Source organism: Etheostoma spectabile, chromosome 13, assembly GCF_008692095.1.
Source record: "Etheostoma spectabile isolate EspeVRDwgs_2016 chromosome 13, UIUC_Espe_1.0, whole genome shotgun sequence".
NCBI classification, from domain to species: domain Eukaryota; kingdom Metazoa; phylum Chordata; class Actinopteri; order Perciformes; family Percidae; genus Etheostoma; species Etheostoma spectabile.
In genome coordinates this window covers 26917557-26937875 of record NC_045745.1, presented here as the reverse complement: position 1 = coordinate 26937875, position 20319 = coordinate 26917557, and the positions used below count along the sequence as shown (strand labels likewise).

Below are 20319 nucleotides of genomic sequence, written 5' to 3'. Positions count from 1 at the left end.
AAAAATCCTCAAATTTCAATATCTGATTCTGTCTGGTTGATCTGGTAGTGAAACAATAATGTATTATTATGACCATTTATGAACTAGTTTTTCTTTCTTACATGGTTGCTGCAAGTTAGATTTATTAATTCTACAGGCTGCTGCAGGCTGCTGTCTGAAATGAATTTTTACTATAAAAAATAAATAATTCGCTGTTATTTACATTAGAATACACTTATTATTGTGGCATCTTGAATGCTGTGTTGCAGGTCAACCACCACTGTTGATTATTGGGTACAAAAAACATTCAAGATATGTATATCATTTTTAAAAATGAAAAAAACAAAAAAAAAACAATGACATCTGTGAGTCAGATATTATGATAATTGAAGACAGTGTGTAATGAAAATGTACTATATAATACAAAATAATATTTATCCGCACTTCATACCAGTTGGTGGCGGTAATGCGCCATTTCGTTGTTTGCCTACCGCCGCAAAAACAGAAGAAGACAAGAAGTGGAAGAAGTGGAAGTGTTGAACGAGAGAAAGAACCGGGAAGAACACGAACATCATCCAAGCAAATAATTACTAAGGTATCGATGTGCTAGTTTATGTTATATCGTGTAATTTGTGGTAAAACTACAAAGAGAGCTACCGTTCTCTTTTAGAAAACAATGGAACCGAGAGATACATTTTAGCTAATGGTAGCTAGGTTAGCTAGCTAGCTAACCTAACGTAGCCTATTAACGTTGCCTAACCAACACTACAATAACGTTCCCCTTTGTTTCGAGTTGAGAAGCCACATCTTTATCCCCACATTTGTTAGTTGTTTTATTGAAATCTCAAATTCTTTGGTAATTTGGATATACAAGTTCTACGCTATCATAATAACGACCTAACGTTAAATCTAGCTACGCTAGCCATCTCAGTGTCCTATGACGTCAAGCGAATATAATTTTAACCATTTACTTAAGCTTTGTCTTAACAATAGTTGGCTGAAGGAAGAATATGGATTAGCCGTGCGCTACCCTTGGGCCAACTGAGACCAACGTGACCGCTATCTCTCCGCTGTAGCGTTAGGCTCACTGGGCGCTGCTGTTTTATCGGGTTAACGTTAACCGTATTTATAGGTCGCCCAAATTAACATCATAGGCTACTGTCAACATCTCCGGGACCGTACTTTCGTTCTTTACAATAATAATAAACACTGATCATTTGTCTATTATTTGTTTTACGGTCTATGGTTATCACTCAACTAGCTATATTTCCAAATCAACCAGGACTAGAATCTTAAGGATGGCCACATTAACGTTAGCTTTTGTTCAGCGACTAGCTAAGTTCACAGTCAGGTAAACTATAATCTTACCATACCAAATTGTCACTTAAATTAGCTTTTTTCTCTTTCTCTTCATGGAGATGGGAGACAGTGATGATGAGTATGATCGCAGGAGAAGGGACAAATTCAGACGGGAGAGAAGTGACTATGATCGTTCAAGAGAGAGAGAAGACAGACGCAGAGACGACTGGAACGACAGGTAACAAACAAAGATGTGGGAAAGCTGTTTGAGTCTCAAACATTATTCAGTTAAAGCCAATGCAGATGCCTCACTAATAACAAAATGCATCTAGCTTAAAGGTGGTTCTCTGGTGTTTTCACACAAAGTGTAAATAACTTTGGAGATATTTGTTTAATTTTTGTTTTTATTTCATCTTTTCATTTGTTTATGGTTTCCTGATATCAATTTTCCAGAGAGTGGGACAGGGGCAGGGAACGACGTAGTCGCGGAGAGTACCGGGATTATGACAGAGGCCGTAGGGAGAGATTCACCCCGCCCAGACACGACATGAGTCCCCAGCAGAAACGCATGAGAAGAGACTGGTGAGATTAGCTGCAACACAAATCCACAATCTTTGCAACTGGTATCTGCTGTTACTTATGTTCCTTCATCTGTCTCTGGCAGGGATGACCACGGTGGAGATCCTTACCGTGGGGGGTATGACTTAGGTTATGGTGGTGGAGGAGGGCCCAGCTATGGCCCACCACAGCATTGGGGGCATCCTGACATGCACCTCATGCAGCCTCATCATGGCATCCCCATTCAGGCGAGGTGAGAAATGGAATCAGTGTTGAGTGAGCTTGAGTTTTAAAGTCAAATGTTTTTTTTCACATCTTTAAGGATTCAATATTAAGTTTCTTATAATTCCTGAAAATTTTCGATATGTACATGTATGTCTGTTCCTGAATGTTAATGTTAACGGCATGAAGACAACTTGTTCTTTAACGTTTTTCACCTCAAAGTATGTAGATAAAATATGTTCTGTACAAAAGTAAAAATGAAAAACAAAGAAAAAAAAGACAGGAGAGAGACTATGCATGCAGCATAATCACAGTATGTGTTTTCTTCTCTTATCACACAACTAATTCATAGAATGTAAAAAGCTGCTAAAGATTTGCTGGCCCTTCCAAAACCTTGTTCAACTTGTTGCACTTCCATTAGGCTTGGTAACATCCATGACATGGATTTGGGTCCACCCCCTCCCATAATGAAGAGCTTTAAGGAGTTCCTGCTGTCCTTGGATGATTCTGTGGATGAAACTGAGGCAGTCAAACGCTACAATGAGTACAAGATCGACTTCCGCAGGCAGCAGATGCAGGACTTCTTTTTAGCTCATAAAGATGAAGAGTGGTAAGTCAGTTGCTTTTTCTAATAACGAATATTAGGTTTTCACGTGGTAACACTATCGCCATTCTTCTTATTGAACTGTATATAGTTATTTAATCTGTGATTGTCATTCCCAAAGTTTTACAGTTCTTCTCATTTTGTCTTATTTAATTATTATTTTAGTTATATTTATGTATAGATAAATATATCTTATTATATATATATATATAAATATATATTTATAATACAAATGAGCCTGAGCCTATGGTGGGTCTATCATGGGAAATTAAGGTGGTCATATTTATTTCATGGCTGATAAATCAAGTATTTGCTGAAACAACCCCAACAAGAGAATGTTATACCTTAGTGAAGGCCTTTTTGACATGTTCCACCCACGTAATAGGACCAGGCTCACACTAGTTTATTACTAATGCCTTTTGTCACACTTGTAGTTTATAAAAGAAGAAAATCAACCCAAATACAACCTTAGTGCACATGTGATTGTTTTGTTTGATTGTAAATATTTGATTGTAAGAGTTTGGACAGAGGTTTTCCATAGGTGTCGTTTAAACCTATCTGACGAAAAAAAGTCAGATATAAAGTATACTGTACCTGTAGCAGTGTAACAGCCCTGCCTTCTTCATTAAGTTGATCAATATATCTATAAAATCACTTGTCTCTAAAATCTCTTCACAATCACGTAACATTATTTGTTCATTATATGTTGCTACGATCAAAACCTTATCCTCCTCATTGTGTGGGTTGATTTTCTTGTTCTTATTTAGCGTTTTACCCTTTCAAATATTTACAGTTGTATAATGCCTGTTAATGCTTATTACACTTATTTCACAGGTGTCATGCAAACTTTTTCTGTTTTGCCATAACCCATTTTTCTTCCCTTCCTACTACAACGTTGACAACGTTTTTCTGAAGATGAGAAAAAGTGGAACTTATCAGCAAGAATCGCTCTTAGTCAGCAAGGGCATGCACTGCGCACAATGCAGTTGCTCTTAGACACACAGTACCAGGGATTTTAGACAGACAGTCAAGTGGTCGCGCATAGAGAATTTTTTTTTCTTTTATGCTTTTTCTACGCTACTTTCTTTTTATATTCGGATCAAATCGAATCCCAAAACCGAATTTGTGTGTAAACAGACACACCATTGGGGTGAAGTGGAGCGCACTTTCACAGAAGAGATCCCTTCTCTGTATATATTTGTTAATAATCTGGCAGAACAAAAGGTAACTGTAGTCCACTCAATGTTCAACATTTTTTATGTAAATGCTTAATTTCATAATCTCTCTGTTGTGTTTTTTCCTTAATTATTGGTGAGTTAATCTCAACTTTCAAATAATGTGCAATAATTTGCTTTAATAATAAAGTCTACATGCATACACTGAATGCCCAACACAAGGACTAGGCTATACAAAATACCAAAATCACAATAATAGTAATGATAGTCTGTATAGATACTTGAATTCCCAACAAATAACCATCTGGATTAAAAATATATTTCTTATAAAATTGTAACTCTCCACAGTTGCAGTATAGATATATAATATGCATTTGTTCTCTAACTTTTACATCCCGTTCATCCCAACCCCGCCCCCCCCGTCATTCCCTTCCTACCACGACTCTGAACACAGGTTCAGGTCCAAGTATCATCCAGATGAAGCCAGCCGACTTAAGGCAGAGGCCCAGAGTTCCCTGAAAAACCGTCTGAATGTCTTCATGTTCCTGATGGAGAACAACTGGTTTGACAATGTCTCCCTGGACATTGAACACACCCCCGCCATCATCAAGGTTCTAGATGCAGGTGAGACGACTAATGAATAGTAGCTAAAAGAAAAGCCACCGTCATCAGTTGGAGCCTGAATCATATACACTCTTGCTTGTCTTCAGCTGTGATAAAGATGGAAGGAGGGACTGATCATGACCTTCGCATCTTGGACCTGTCATTTGAAGAGGAAGAAGAAAAGGAGAAGTTGGCATCTGTTTCAGGGGGCGCCGAACCCCCCAAGAGGGAAGACCTTAAAACCTTGGACAGTGACTGCAAACCTTCAGTAGAGAGAGACAAAAATGAGAAGGTATGTTTTTATGGTTGTATTTGCCGGTCAGTACAAATTTCACAGTGCTGTGTTGATGACAATAAACTTTGCCACAGGAGGAGAGCGACTCTGCCGGCACAGAAAGACCTGCTACAGAAGGACAGGATGTGAAAGAGGAGTCAGAGAAAGAAGCTCCCATAGAAGAAATGCCTGAACCCAAGAAAGTAAGCGTTGCGTCCAATATTTATTTACTAAAGAGACAAATGAACCAACTAATTGTTGTCATTTTCATTTATCAGCCGAGAAGAAAGAGGAAGCGCAGCGGAGACAGTGATGATGAAGCTAGCGCCTCAGAGAGTGACTCTGACTCGGATTCAGACTCAAATTCCAACTGCTCTGATAAACCTGTGAAGAAGGAAGAGGAGGAAGACAAGGAAGATGAAGAGGAAGAGGAGGGTGAAGGTGAGCAGTCAAATTCATATTGTCTGATTTTTATCCTCAGAAAGACTATGCACTGTCTATGTTACCAGTTTTTGTAACTATTTGTAACAGTATTTGTAATATTTCCCCCCACCTATTTGCTCTCTCATATCTAATTATGAAGAAGAGAAACCAAAGGAGACTGCTGAAGAGGACAACAAAGAAGAAAAGAAACCCAAAGATGACTCTCCCAGACCACGGCCTCTCCACAGAACCTGCTCTTTGTTCATGAGAAGCATTGCTCCCACCATTTCCAGGGCTGAGATTATTGCTGTAAGTTGAACACAGGTGGCATAGTTAATGGCCCAGTAATGAGTAATGTATATCTTTAAAGGTGGCCTGCCACACAAATAACAATTATGTTATGTGTTTGTGGGAATTTGAAAATGAACTGCTACCTTCTCTGTCAGCTCTAGCCATTGAAAAGAAATAAGCGGAGAAATCAGGTCAATTACAAAAGCTAGTCAGTCTGATGTCATGTTGTCTGAGCTCATTACTATTCATGAGCTCCACCAGTTGCGCTGGGTAAAGGAAGCTGATAGCTAGGCTCTTATTGGCTAGCTGTTAGCCAATCAGAGTCAAGCAGCTTAGCTCGTTAATATATAAATGAGAACTGGCGCAAATTGAGCCGAGTCTTCCTGCAGGCTTTCTATACCACGCTAGAACGGCTTGACACAAGGTAACCAAGGCAGTTCTTCCAATAAAAAAAAGGTTAGAGTCATTGTAGAACTTCAGACATTACCACAAAGTAATGAAATACATGTAGCAGGACACCTTTAAAAAAAATAAAAATAAAAAAATAATAATAATAATAATAATAAAACTTTTTATGTTTTTCTCTCTCAGCTTTGCCGGCGATATCCTGGCTTTCTGCGTGTTTGCTTGTCTGACCCTCATCCAGAGCGCAGGTTGGTTAAAAATTCTAGAAATAATGTTTTTTGGATTCATTTAGCCACACGTTGTGTGACGCAAGAGACTACACACGACTGCACAACAATGGTTAATTAACCCTGTGCTGTTGCAGGTTTTTTAGGCGTTGCTGGGTAACATTTGACCGTAGCGTCAACATCAAAGAGGTTTGCTGGAACCTTCAGAATATTCGAGTAAGTGTGCCAGCCTCAGCTATTGACACTACTGTTTTCAAGTGATTGTAATATGCAGCACAGTATTCATTGCGGAGCCTTCCAAAGAGCAACAACAGTGTTTTGTGTCAAATAACTTGCGTTAGGTTATGTGTCAATATTTGTGTTGAGTTGTTAGATCACTGGTTGTGGACATGTTTAAAACAAAATGCGTTGCTGGCGTCAGACTTTCTGTTCTTATTTAAAATGCATGCAATTGTTGACTGCATTCTGGTTTTCCATCTTTTTCATTTTCTTTTGTTACGATCATTTAACCAAAAATGTCAGCAAATCAGAGCTGCAATGATAGCTTTTGTATTTACAAAAAAAACAGTTAAAGTGCTCATATTATGCTCATTTTCAGGTTCAGAATTGTATTTAGAGGTTATATCGGAACAGGTTTACATGGTTTAGTTTTCAAAGAACACCATATTTTTTGACATACTGCACATTGCTGCAGCTCCTCTTTTCACCCTGTGTTGAGCTCTCTGTTTTAGCTACAGAGTGAGGCATCTCACTTCTGTTCCATCTTCGCACATGCGCAGTGGCTAGGTAAGAACTACTACCCAGTCAGAAGCAGAGTAGGAGGGCGTGCCACGCTAGCAGCTAGGCGAGCATTATAACATGTTACAAAGTGACACACGTTCGTCACGGAAGTAAAGGCTGGACAACAACAGAGCTGTTTGGAGCAGTTTGTGAATAGTGTTGTCTGTTGAACATGGGAAGTCCCTTTGGGTGGTCTTTGGGCTTTTTCACTTTGTAAACCTATAACATGCACAAAAAGATATATAACACTAAAGGAAAAGGGAAAAATCATAATATGAGCACTTTAAGGATGCCTTGGATAGTCGTTTGTGCCTGTTTTTGTTACTTGTATAATCTCCTAAATAGCAGTTGAGGCTGTTAAAACGGTTTTACTCTCTTACCTTTCACAGCTGCGAGACTGTGAACTGGCACCAGGCGTGAACCGGGACCTGGCCCGGAGGGTGCGTAATGTTAATGGCCTCACTCAGCACAAGCAGGTGCTTCGCAACGACATCAAGCTGGCTGCCAAGCTCATTCATGCCTTGGACGAGAAAGGAGACCTGTGGTGCATCAAGTCCCAGGAAGATAGGCACAGAGAGAGCACAGAGGTACAACGCTTATCATCAATTACGATTCAAGCAGATTGTTCTCAAATGATCTTGCTGTAACTAAATTATTCATTCATGTGTGGTTTGTGATTTCAAAAGTTGCCAGCTCAGAACCCCATCTTGAAGAACATCACAGATTATCTGATAGAGGAGGTGAGTGCTGAGGAGGAGGAGCTCCTGGGCTCAGGGAGTGGGATGGATTCAGAGGAGAACACCAAGGAGGGAAACCCTGCAGAGACGACTGTTGAAAGGGATGACAAACTAGCCAAGGTTTGACTCTTGCAGAACTGGCTTATTTAGTAAAGAAAATCTTAACGTTCCGTCTTTGTAACGTTTCTCCGGCGTCTATGTCGTTGCAGGTTTTGGATCGTCTGGTCTTGTATCTGCGTATTGTGCATTCAATTGACTACTACAACACCTGTGAATATCCTAGTGAGGATGAAATGCCCAATCGCTGTGGCATGATCCATGTACGTGGACCCATCCCTCCTAACCGCATCACACATGGTGAAGGTCAGTGTTTCCCATGTTTGTGTTATTTAATGTGGATTACTGGAGGGAAAATAAATATTATATGCAGAAATGTGTGTTTCTGTTTAGCTTTCTTTGTTAAACATAAGTTTTCTATCACACTTTTCCCCCACAGGCTCTTACACCATTTTGTTTCTCATCAACTTAAACCTCATATGTTTGTAATGTATGCAAAACTTTACAATGCACCTTATCATTGGTGAACGTATTTCTTTTGCTACAGTGCAACAATGGCAGAAGATGATGGAGGAGAAGCTGAGTCCTCTATTTAGTTTAAAAGAAATCCTGTCTGAGGAGGAGGCAGGGAAGATGGGCCGCAAGGATCCTGTGGAGGAGGTGGAGAAGTTTGTGAACGCCAACACTCAAGAGCTGGGGAAGGACAAATGGCTCTGCCCACTAAGTGGCAAAAAATTCAAGGTGAGTGCTTGTTAAACAGCATTCAGGACAGCACAACACTTGTTCTGATTGCGGAAATCTCTTCAACGGTTTGACATGTTTTGATGATTTTCTTCTTATGCTGGAGACTATAAGATGCTACATAACTAGAAGATCTGATTTGCTGCTTCATTGTTAAAGTGATGCAACCTTTTGCTTTTTAAATTCATTTCAAGGGTCCAGAGTTTGTACGTAAGCACATCCTGAACAAACATGGGGACAAAATTGAAGAAGTGAAAAAGGAGGTGGTGTTCTTCAACAATTTCCTGATGGATGCCAAGAGACCATCGCTGCCAGAGATGAAACTTCCTCCTCTTCCAGGCCCAGGTGAAATTCCCCCATCATTTTTAATTCGTCATGGTAATACTGTGGTAAAATACGGAGGTTTGACGGAATCAAAATCTAGGTACCGCCCAACTCTAGTCCACAACTACATAAATGCTTTCTCTCTGGTTTATTTATTTATTTATTTTTTTGGGTACTTCTGCTTTTAATAAATATGACAGCTAGATATGAAAGAGACAGAGGGGGAAGACAGGCAGGAAATTGTTAAAATTTGGACTCAAACCCTGGACTTTGCGCGTTGAGGAATAAACCTCTATATATGTGCGCCTGCTCTACCAACTGAGCTAACCCGGCTGCTCTCTGGTTGTTTTTTTCCCTCAGGTTTGCTTTCTCCCAGCATGCCATTTCCTCCTCAAGGTCCTCAGGGTCCAATGGGCTTTGGGCAGCCTCGTCCACCACTGATGGGCTATGGTGGTATGTTATGACTAGTTTTTAAAAAAAATCATAGTGGAAATGTGTTTTGTCTAGCAAACCACTATTTTTAAGTTAATGAGTCATTGTTTTAACAGGTGGACCACCTTACCCCCCCAACCAATACGGAGGAGGCCGAGGAAACTATGACAATTTCCGCGGACAAGGTGGCTACTTGGGGAAGCCACGCAACCTCAGGTGAGACCACTGTACGTGTGATCTTTATTTTATAGCTGTCACCATTTTCCACTATTGGGAATTGTGAACCTATTTTAATTTCTATTCTTCCTATGTCTGTTTTTCCTCCTTGCACCCTCAACCATCTTAGAATGTCACGCGGTGATCCACGCAACATTATTGAATATCGTGACCTGGATGCACCTGATGATATGGACTTCTTTTAGAAGGTTTGCGTGGTCTGTAGAGCCGTCACTTTTTGCCAGTGTTATGCACTCGTGGGTTTTGTAGTAATTTGATTCTTTTCCTAAGTATTTCATTTGTAACTGTGCAACATGAAAAATAACTTTTGCTGTAAACTTGGTTCCTCAATAAAATTGTGATTAAACTGCAATATGTATTTATCAAATAAATTTGAAGCAGATCAGACAGATTACGTTTGCATTGAAGAACTTGGGTTTAAGGTTAGAAAAACGGGATGGGATTTTGACAATATTTTTACACAGAATTTTCTAACAATTAACAAGATTCTTTGTGCTCTTGATTTTCTCTGTTGCACATGTCTCAAGACTGCATCCTCCAACCCTGTTGTAAATGGTTGCCCTCTTCTGGGTAAACCATTGAATTACATATGGTTATGAGTGCTGGCAGTTTATTTGATACAGCTGCTAACTAAAAGACATTAGTGCTAGACATCAAGCAGTCAAGTAGAAACAATACTTGTACAAACTCAAATGAAAATTAAAAGTTCTCTTGGTCCTGGTCATTAATTTGTTGGGTTACTATTTACACAAATGAAAATGCACCAACTTGTTTTAGCAACTACACGTACAGTGGAACCATTACAAATGTGAGTAATTGTTATGAAAATTGACAAGTCTAGCACACAAGACTTTCACTGCTTTATGAATATATTCTTTACACGAAGGAATCACATCTTACATTCATGAATATTTCAAATACATTAGGAACTTGCAAAATAAAGCATGAACAAAGAAATCTTCCTGATCAATCTATTGTTTAAGAAGTTTATCACATCAGATACACATTCTGATTAAAAGCAGCAAATTTAAACTGCTACACAAATAATTTGGAAGTGGAATTTCTAAAGGATCCGAAGCTTGTGACCTTTAGAAAGTCCACAGCTGACTTTGTGTTCATGGAACAACTTAGACAGGGCCTCCATGTACAGTTTATGATAGTGGTTGACCTCCTCCTCAGTAGGTGTGACACGCTTTGGCACCGAGATTGGACATCCCACTGGAAGTAGCAGAGAGTTAGAAAAAAACATAAAAACAGGCTCAGGACAGGAAGTTAGGCTCAACTACATAATTGAACACTCACCAACAGTAGTGACTGGAGTCCTGTAGGGCAGGAACAGTAAGTGCTCGCCGACAAATAGACACGGGGAAAAACCCATAATCTTTTTAAACAGTTCTTGTAACCTCCGACCTAGACTGCTTTCAGAGAAAATCACCTGCTGAAAGAGTTCATTCTCCCCGAATGAGTAAACAGGCACCAGATCAGCCCTGTGGAAGATCAGGGGTTATATCAGTTGTTGGCTACATGTGAGTATAAAGATAATTATTTTTAACAAGAGTGCTCTTACCCAAATTCGAGGGCCACTCTGACAAACCCTTTTCTATTCTTCATGACTACAGCATTTACTCCAGGAGAGGATGACAGCGCCTCAGCAGCACCCCCTATCACAATCACAACTGCATTTCCCTTGCCATTTTTTGAAAGGAGGTGGCCAAGGCTTGGTTTGCTGACTGGACAGATACCTGATCAGACAAAGTAAGACAGTAACAATCACATAAAGACCTTGTTTGTCTTCCATTTGCATTCTGAAAAAGATTTAGGGTTCCATATGGTTGATGTCAAAATGCTCAGTCCTTTAATTGAACATTGTTGTAAATACCTGCACTCATCAGGTACTCCCTAAGGATAGGTAGCCTGAAAAGTCCTGCCAATACCACTAGGGTGGCTTTCATCCCAGGAAACACCTTAGTGAAGCCACAGCTCTCTGTGCTGAAGCAGGTAAAGCCCCCAAAACTCATGATACCATGCGGATGACAGCCTAGGATGTAGTTCTTGTTAGGATTCAGCTCGGCTGTCTTCACAATCTGTGCATAACAGAGTTGAACAGTCGGTCTGTTAACCATTAAACCAAATCCACTTACTCTGTACATTATGTCATTGAATGGGAGTTTGAAAAGACCAGATTCTCACAACAATTTTTTGTTATAGATGTAAATCCACCTTTATAAAGAGTCACAGCAGATAATATCCAGGATAATTTTAAGGTAAAAAGCTACTTTTGTGTCAATATATGGTTATGCTACTGGTAGTTGTCACATCCATGCGTTCCAACCAAATTTAATCAAATCAGACAAACACCAAAACTTACTTTGATTGGGAAAAAATCTCTGAGGTGCTCCCAAACTCTCCACTTCCTCACAAATGTTGTTCTCCTACCCCCTGATGGAGACATTAGAAATCAGAGACAATGTCAACGGAATACTACATACTAACTGTATACAGTTTCTGTAATTGCCGTAGTACATGGTTTTTCCAATTCCATACTACACAACTGTAGTGTGCTCACACTGAGAAAAGTGACAAAATGTTTTAGCGTGTACTCCAAAACAACAGTGTGCTGTTGATCGGCACTATTCTACCAAAATGCAATGCACAAAGTAAGTTTAGGTCACAGTGAAAAAGTAAAATTCAAACACTCCAGAACGCCTCAGAACAAAAACTTCAAAAATATTTGGAAAACGCTTTCCTTTCTCTGAGCTTATTTGGCAGAGAATTTCTAAACTAGCAGTTTGAAGTGTTGTATCATTTCCTGTCAGTGTGTTGGTTTCTTGTACAGTGGGGAGAACAAGTATTTGATACACTGCCGATTTTGCAGGTTTTCATACTTACAGAGCATGTAGAGGTCTAAGTTTTATCATAGGTGCACTTCAACTGAGAGACGGAATCTAAAAACAAAAATCCAGAAAATCTCATTTTATGATTTTTAAATAATTGTTGTCGTTACCTGTATAAAAAGACTCCAACCTCTCCACAATGGCCAAGACCAGAGAGCTGTGTAAGGACATCAGGAATAGAATTGTAGACCAGCACAAGGCTGGGATGGGCCACAGGACAATAGACAAGCAGCTTGGTGAGAAGACAACTGTTGGCGCAGTTATTAGAAAATGGAAGAAGTTCAAGATGACAGTCAATCTCCCTTGGTCTGGGGCTCCATGCAAGATCTTACCTTGTGGGGCCTCAATGATCATGAGGAAGGTGAGGGATCAGCCGAGAACTACACAGCAGGACCTGGTCAATGACCTGAAGAGAGCTGGGACCACAGTCTCAAAGAAAACCTTTAGTAACACTATGCCGTCATGGATTATAATCCTGCAGCTAGGTCCCCCTGCCCAAGCCAGCGCATGTCCAGGCCCGTCTGAAGTTTGCCAACGACCATCTGGATGATCCAGAAGAGGAATGGGAGAAGGTCATGTGGTCTGATGAGAGAAAAATAGAGCTTTTTGGTCTAAACTCCACTCGCCGTGTTTGGAGGAACAAGGATGAGTACAACCCCAAGAACACCATCCCAACCGTGAAGCATGGGGGTGAAAACATTCTTTGGGGATGCTTTTCTGCAAAGGGGACAGGACGACTGCACCACATTGAGGGGAGGATAGATGGGGCCACGTATCGCGAGATCTTGGTCAACAACCTCCTTCCCTCAGTAAGAGCATTGAAGATGGGTTGTGTCTTCCAGCCACAACCATCCAGACCCAAAACACACAGCCAGGGCAACAAAAGAGTGGCTCCGTAAGAACCATCTCAAGGTCCTGGAGTGGCCTAGCCGGTCTCCAGACCTGAACCCAATAGAAAATCTTTGGAGGGAGCTGAAAGTCCGTATTGCCCAGCGACAGCCCCGAAACCTGAAGGATGTGGAGAAGGTCTGTATGGAGGAGTGGGCCGAAACCCCTGCTGCAGTGTGTGCAAACCTGGTCAACAACTACAGGAAACGTATGACTTCTGTAATTACAAACAAAAAGGTTTCTGTACCAAATATTAAGTTCTGCTTTTCTGATGTAGCAAAAACGTATGTCATACAATAAAATGCAAATTAATTTATGAAATGAATGTGATTTTCTGGATTTGTTTTACACGCCGTCTCTCTCAGTGTAGCCATGATAAAAAAAACTACAGACCTCTACATGCTTTGTAAATAGGAGAACCTACTAAATTAATATACTGATTGGCATAAATTCTGTGTAGAATGAATGTGCAGCATTCTTTTTTTTTTAAGGGTGTTCACAAAAGCGGCTTTACCAGAATTCATAATTCAATGATTTCCAGTTGTTATTAACTCCTTAATAGTTCCTTGTGGTATGTCTCATGGGAACATATAATACACTAAAAAATAAACTTTACCGCTTGTAATTTGTATCCACTTGACTGTGGAATTGAGACAACTAACTGGATTGTTCCGTTTTTCATGGATGCTTGAACGATTTTATTTCCTTTACCTCTTTCAGGGGTTTGCCAGTCCATCGCCAGCCATATGAAGTACAGAGTGGAGAGCGGCCACAATGAGGTAAACATAAGGGACACCATCAGGATACTACAGCTCAGTCCTGACATCGTATTGTATATGTTGGAGGTACAAGAGATGTCAATTAGCAGTATGAATATAGTGTATTAAAGATAGTGACAAGCTTGTTAATTAACAGGTGAGCAAATGTAACTATAGCAAAAGGCTCTATTGAGAGAGAGAGAGAGAGAGAGAGAGAGAGAGATAAATATATATAAGAGGGTTAATGTAGTGGATCTTACCCAAGAAGAGAAAGCTGAGTACCCATTGCAGAGTACTTACTGCCTCTAAAAACTTCTTCCACTGAGTTTTTTGTTTTGTCATTACTTCAACCTGGAGGCCATATCATTAATGTTCAGCAGTCACAACACTTAAAACTGTGCATATAATATAGATAAAAGGTCATGGTATATAAATCATATCGTATGCCAGTAGAAATGACAAGTTGCTTATCTGAGATGACATTTATGATAGTAGCCTTCATACTAGACATCGGATTGCACCAGTATTGACCACTTGAGCTTTTGCTCTTAATCTTCCTTTAGGGTTAGTTCTAGGTCTAAAAACTTGCAATGCAGGCAGCAGCCTAATGATATAATTTATGAATAAGCTGGCAGACGTAACTTAGCTAAACGGTTTTAATTTGCTCATAAATAAAACTCAACCAAGGGTGTTTGACCACAAAACACCTTTGCCCAAAACTCATTAAGACACTATAAAACTAATTTTATAAAAACCATACTGCTAGTCATAAAATATAATACTTTACCTTATTAGAGTTTGTATCAAGGTTATTTTGAATGGATGCAGGTTCAGCGGTTGAGGGAAAGCACAACAGGCAGGATGCACTTTGACCATTTAGAGCTGCTGATAACGAATCCACTCCCCCGATACTTTGACACAAGAAAGCAATGTCAGAGATAAACATGACAAGTTTAATAGTTGGACACTTTTTGCACAGCGTCTCCTAGAGGACATGCAGTAATAGTAATAATAATAATAATAATAATAATAATAATAATAATAATAATAATTGCATGAACAGGTTGGTGTTATGGGTCTCCTATGTAGCTGGGCAGTCTAGTGGCCAAAAAGATTAGGTGTCAATCTCTTCTGATGCTCTGGTCAAAAATATGGACTTTTCTATGAATCTCATGAACTGACACGGATAGCTTTTACCAGAAATATTTCTCTTGCTCACTATGTTTTTAATCAATTTAGGCTACCGTTAGTGAAGCTCAACACTTCCTGCAGATGTTTGTCAATACAAGCCTTTCTTAAAGTGAAGAGACTGCACAGAGACAGAAAATGGCAACTAAGAATTAATTGCAATGTTGTTATTGTACCGATAGGCCTCGTTAATATTATGTATACCTGTGCTTCTCTGGTTCTGCCATGGCTGCAAACGGGTATATTTTCATTAAAGGTCATGCACACTCACGCAGGTGTTTTTAATGGCTCCGGCTGATTGGACCGCCAGTCGGTTTAAAGTTGGGTGGAGCTTTGCTTGGAGACATGTGATGTCATCAAACTCTGTAAACCAATAAGAATGGTAACAGTGTAAGTTGTCCAGCCCCAACAGGTGCAACAAAATGAACAGCAGGCTGAGGGAGATGCCAATTAAGTGCAGTTTGGACACACCCACACAGTCCTGAGCAGAGGTCTTATCAGGTGAAAGCACCTGCTTAGGTGGACTATGGCTGTGCAGGGACTTCAACATTTAATCACATGTGAGTCTTATTACACAGAGGTGCAGTCAAAGCCTAATGGGAGATGTATTTGTTGAATGCTAACAAAACACTGGAACTTTAAAATTAGATGTTATTAGCTGGTACAGTAGTATGTTTGGACTTATTTTAGAATATACGTACATTTAGTTATAAATAATATATCATTTAGAGAGAGAAGTCCATGAGGATGTTTCAGCTTTTCAGAACAACAATTAAAAGAAACACTTTAATAATGAGGCTAGTGTTACAGAGGAAATGGTGCTTTCCCCTGCAGCTTTAATACTACATAATGGTCAATATAAGTATCATTTTAACATATTTGTACTTGAGTATTTCAACTGTCTGCTACTTTATACTTGTACTCCACTACAATTCAAAGGAAAATATTGTTCTTACACCACTAAATTTATTTGATGGATTTAGTTACTAGTTACTTTGCAGATTCAGATTAATACTATATATATATATATATATATATATATATATATATATATATATATATACATACATACAGTACTGGGCAAATGTCTTGCGCAGGTGTGAGAAAATGCTGGAAACTAAGAATGCTTTCAAAAAAATAAATGATTGTTTATTTTTATCAATTTATAAAATGCAAAGTGAGCAAACGAAAAATCTAAATCACAGTAAATTACTACCCTTTGCCTTCAAACCAGCGTCATTTCTTATAGGTACACTTGGAAAAAGTCGTGATCGTAGAGTCTGTGGTCGGCCAAGGAAACTTAGTGCAGCAGATGAAAAACACATCAAGCTTAGTTTGCTTCAAAATCGGAAGATGTCCAGCAGTGACATCAGCTCGGACGTGGCAGAAACCAGTGGGACCAGGTTCACCCTCTACTGTCTGGACAAGTCTGGCCACAAGTCATAAAAGCCATACCGCCGACTATTGTTTTGTGTATAGTTGAGTTGCTTGGCCTTGTTTCTATGTCAGACCTATAAGAATTGATGCTGGTTTGAAGGCAAAGGGTAGTTATTGACTGTGATTTAAATTTTTCTTTTGTTCACTCACTTTGCATTTTGTAAATAATTAAAAATAAAAATAAACTCATTATTTATATTTTTGAAGGCATTCTTAGTTTACGGCATTTTTTCACACCTGCCTAAGACTTTTGCACAGCACTGTAAATAAACAAATGTATTTTTTGATTCATTGAGCCCTTAAAGTACTGTACATATCAATGATTATAATTCAACAATATTATATACTGTACATTGTTCTGAAAATGATTCTTTCTGCATAATGAGCATTGTTTTGGGGTAGGCCTATTCAAGCATATTTTTTAGGCTAATACTTTTGTACTTTTACTCAAGGAAAATCTTGAATGCAGTACTTTTCCTTGTAACAAAGTATCTCTACATTGTGTTGCCTCTTTAAGTAAAAGATCTGAGCAGTCTTTCACCACTGCATAGAATTGATATGATCCGCTCTAAATGACAATGTCATCTCTAAATGACAATGTCAGCAATGTCTGAAGACAGCGTGGACTTTCTTCAGGTGCCTGCTCGTTGAGGTGACCCTCACAGCCATACTGTGACCCGTGCACATTGCTCTACAGCTTTACTTGTTGCCGTGAGAGTCCAAAGGTCTTACTTGATAATAGCCTACATGATTAGGCCTGTTTCTGAAGAGGGTGCACTTATTTCGGTTAGCGTTTCACTCTCTCAGCTGTCATAACTATACAATCTCCCACAGACTTTAGGGGGCTTGTCAGCCCCACACAGGCCATGTGTTGACTAGTTGGTCATGTGACCCCCACCCCACCCCCCCACCACAAAAAAACACCACATTTGTAGGCTTAGGTTTTAGTTACAATTTCCCATACGCCTTAAAAGAGAATAAAAAACTACATTATTAAGACGGTGTTTTCCTTTTATACAGAATCTGGATTCCCTCACTGTATCAGTCAGATCCTATTTTATTTCTCCCCCTTGGCTTTAATTTAAACAACTGGTCATCCAGTCACACCAATATCCCTGTGACGTGTTAGCCTACTTTATATGTCTGAGGTATGGGTTTATGGCGAGCCTTTTTTGTACTTAATGTGTTTTTATCTCCCATTGACATCTCAATAATGCTTCTATAAGTAGTATTCCCACATATGGCTTTGTTTTGTGTATTCTAATAATATAGTCCTGGTTTATTAGTTGGAAAAAAAAAAGTCCTCTGCTACTTTATCAGACCCCCCCCCCCCCCGACATGTAACGAGTCTGCTGCTGAATCCTTCTGGAGTATGAATCGTGAAGCGAAATTTAATTTTGTTCTGCTGATAACTGTCTCTCGTCTCAGTTGGACTCAAAACCTCGGATCCCCCCCCCCCCCCCCCCCCCTATAAACAACCACTGGTCTGCTCTCAGGAAGTACGTATGAATATTAATATGGATGCAAACACACCGTGAGGATGCCCAGCGCTTGAACCAACACAGCGCGCTGATATCTGCGCATCTTTGTTTTGACGTTTTATTTCTGTTCTGTGCTGGAGCTGAGAGCATGTTTCTGTTGCGGAGGTCGCGCCTGAACCTCGTTTGAAGCCAGCAAGGATGGCGTTGTACCTGAGCGTTTGCAGAGGAAGCTTTTGTAACGTCGCATTGAATTGCACCATGGTTTTCAATCAGATCTCACACCGGCCAGGCTACACCGAGCCTCGGTAGTAGCCTACAGTCAGCGCACTGTTTAGCAGAAAAATGGAAGACCTCACACGTCAAGAAAAGGCGTCAGTCCGCTAATACGCGTCTGAATAACTGATTTTTCCTTCCCACGTCAATTGACACATCTGGGAAAGGATTTTTTTTCTCTCCCTCCCCTCCAGTCTACCAAGACAGCTGTGTCATCAACAACCGGCGTGGTGTTGTTGTTGTCTGATTTTTTACGAGCCTGGGCCACTGGATATCGGCACGGTCTGCCTCTGCGCCAGCCATAGGCTACCCCGTTTCTAAGGTAGGCATCACACCTTCGTTAATATTATGTTTTGCTTTATGAATCACCGCATCATTTGCTTACATCATGTAGCCATACAACCAGCTGTCACAGTCAAAAATGCACTGTCTGCCTAATTAGCAGCAGAGAATATACGACGCTGTATTGCGGAGGAGACACGGGCCTGATGGCATTTTTACGCGTGAAAAAAGGTTGACCGTGAGCCGCTGCGTGTTCACAAGCCAAATTATTCAACCTTGAAGCCTCACAGCCCATGGCGGCGAATATAAGGCCTGTATTCTGACTCAAAACACACAAAAAGATGGGAAGATATGGCAACACCGCCGCGCAATGCAACCCACAGCCCGCGTTTAAGTTCAGTCGTGACAGACCTTCTAAATATTTCACTAAAAACAAGCCTCAATCAGCTGACTGGTGATGCTGGAGCATGCACGGCGTTATTAATCAAATACCTACACCCCGTCAGTGTGAGGAGCCTCGTTCTGCAAGGCCGATGGAAACATCTGCATGTTTACGGATAATGAGAGTGTAGCAGGGTCGTATGGTGCGTGTGTGAATGGGCGGTAGATACTCTGATTGTGAACGCGCTGGTGATGCTTGTGTGCTTGTGCGCAGCCAGGTGAGGATGTGTTGGCGCGTCTTTGAGGTGCGGGAGAGGCAGGCGTCTGGATGAGGAAAGCCTCGATCATCACATGTGTTTTTTATTTTTTTTTGATTTAAAGATGATGCCCAATAAAGTGCCGCAGTATCACACCTTACATCCTGTATGAGACGATCCACATGGATCGAGGGGTTGGGAAATAAACGTGAATTTAAGGTTAGTCAACACTGCTTCTTTTCCCCCCCTTTTCCGGGCGTGACAGCCACTCACAACGACCATCACACACACTGGGAGAATTTATCTTCACCACCCCACCACAAGCTTCAATACACGTCAAATGAAAACGTTTGTTTTAGTTATTTTCTACCTCACTGGCTTTGATATCTCTTTCAGTGTTTGGAAGAATAAGCTTGACTTGGCTGGAAATGTTATTTCATTTTAGTTTGGAAATAAGAAGGAATATGTTAGTAGGCTACTGCTACAAAACAATGTGAAATCTTAAAAAGATTGGGTGCAAATATCATAAAACTGCAATTTCTACTGAATATAACCGATATTCCTATGTGAATGTAGAAACAGGATGATGGCTTTTATTTTATTTTTTTAGGGATGAAGCACCAGCATGTTGAACATTTCACTATCTGCCAGAAATTGTACTGAAATATAAAATGGAACTAATTACCAGTCAGTCTTGCTTGACCTTGGAGCAGAATATGGCAGGACATCTTCCTATGACTTTAAGTCCTGCTCAGGCTAACAGATACAGCGAAATCAGATCTGATATGTGACTCGTATGCTGCTTGGTTCAAGCACATCTTGGTACTAAAAGAGGGGAGCGAGCGGGGATGGTTTGGAGCAGCTGTGAGTCTGGGGTCATCGAGGGCAGGCTGTGAGCCACACACACTGTGCAGTGTGTCTTAAATGCAGAAACAAAACCATGGCTCACACAACCTGCCCTTGCTTGCCTGGTGATCCCAAATTCAGTCCAGAAATGTGATTAAAACAGGAAACGGCAACTGTATGTGGCAGCAAATAAATCCTGATGTATTTACGGAAAGAATAAAAGTAACCAGTGTTTTCAATAAAGGAGAAAGGATTCTGACTACATT

The 20319-nt window shown here is 40.2% G+C and overlaps 3 protein-coding genes across 11 annotated transcripts in view; 2 read left to right on the top strand and 1 right to left on the bottom strand.

Annotated features, from left to right (window-relative positions):
* The first annotated feature begins 400 nt into the window (after positions 1-400).
* On the top strand, positions 401-9720 carry srrt (serrate RNA effector molecule homolog (Arabidopsis)). Of its 6 annotated transcripts, none has more exons than XM_032533943.1 (20): positions 401-574; positions 1398-1516; positions 1732-1860; positions 1943-2089; positions 2480-2668; positions 4292-4461; positions 4548-4732; positions 4810-4917; positions 4993-5155; positions 5298-5446; positions 6020-6081; positions 6198-6276; positions 7230-7427; positions 7527-7697; positions 7787-7940; positions 8182-8375; positions 8570-8720; positions 9060-9152; positions 9248-9347; positions 9478-9720. In XM_032533943.1, exons 1-20 carry the CDS (start codon positions 446-448, stop codon positions 9551-9553), a joined length of 2766 nt encoding a protein of 921 aa, XP_032389834.1. In that variant the 5' UTR covers positions 401-445; the 3' UTR covers positions 9554-9720. The 6 variants fall into 6 exon arrangements, with proteins under 6 accessions (XP_032389834.1, XP_032389836.1, XP_032389832.1 ...); XM_032533945.1 differs by having other exon boundaries at positions 9248-9358; XM_032533941.1 differs by having other exon boundaries at positions 8570-8724; positions 9058-9152.
* A 493-nt stretch (positions 9721-10213) lies between these two features.
* mogat3b (monoacylglycerol O-acyltransferase 3b) lies at positions 10214-15405 on the bottom strand. The gene is made up of 9 exons (XM_032533991.1): positions 15301-15405; positions 14696-14819; positions 14169-14259; positions 13862-13969; positions 11737-11807; positions 11248-11452; positions 10936-11110; positions 10671-10855; positions 10214-10586 (listed from the first exon to the last, which is right to left on the bottom strand). Exons 1-9 carry the CDS (start codon positions 15345-15347, stop codon positions 10432-10434), a joined length of 1161 nt encoding a protein of 386 aa, XP_032389882.1. The 5' UTR covers positions 15348-15405; the 3' UTR covers positions 10214-10431.
* Positions 15406-15564: 159 nt separating this feature from the next.
* nyap1 (neuronal tyrosine phosphorylated phosphoinositide-3-kinase adaptor 1) overlaps positions 15565-20319 on the top strand; it is a 31812-nt gene continuing 27057 nt past the window's right edge. The window contains exon 1 of one of the 4 annotated variants that reach the window (XM_032533922.1): positions 15565-15656. Coding sequence is in view for 2 of the 4 variants with exons in the window: in XM_032533924.1 (XP_032389815.1) it covers positions 19376-19426 (51 nt within the window). In the remaining 2 variants the exon portion in view is untranslated. Of the gene's footprint in view, positions 15657-18037; positions 18610-19157; positions 19427-20319 lie in introns of those variants that run through there. The other 3 variants (XM_032533923.1, XM_032533924.1, XM_032533921.1) reach the window with 3 other exon arrangements.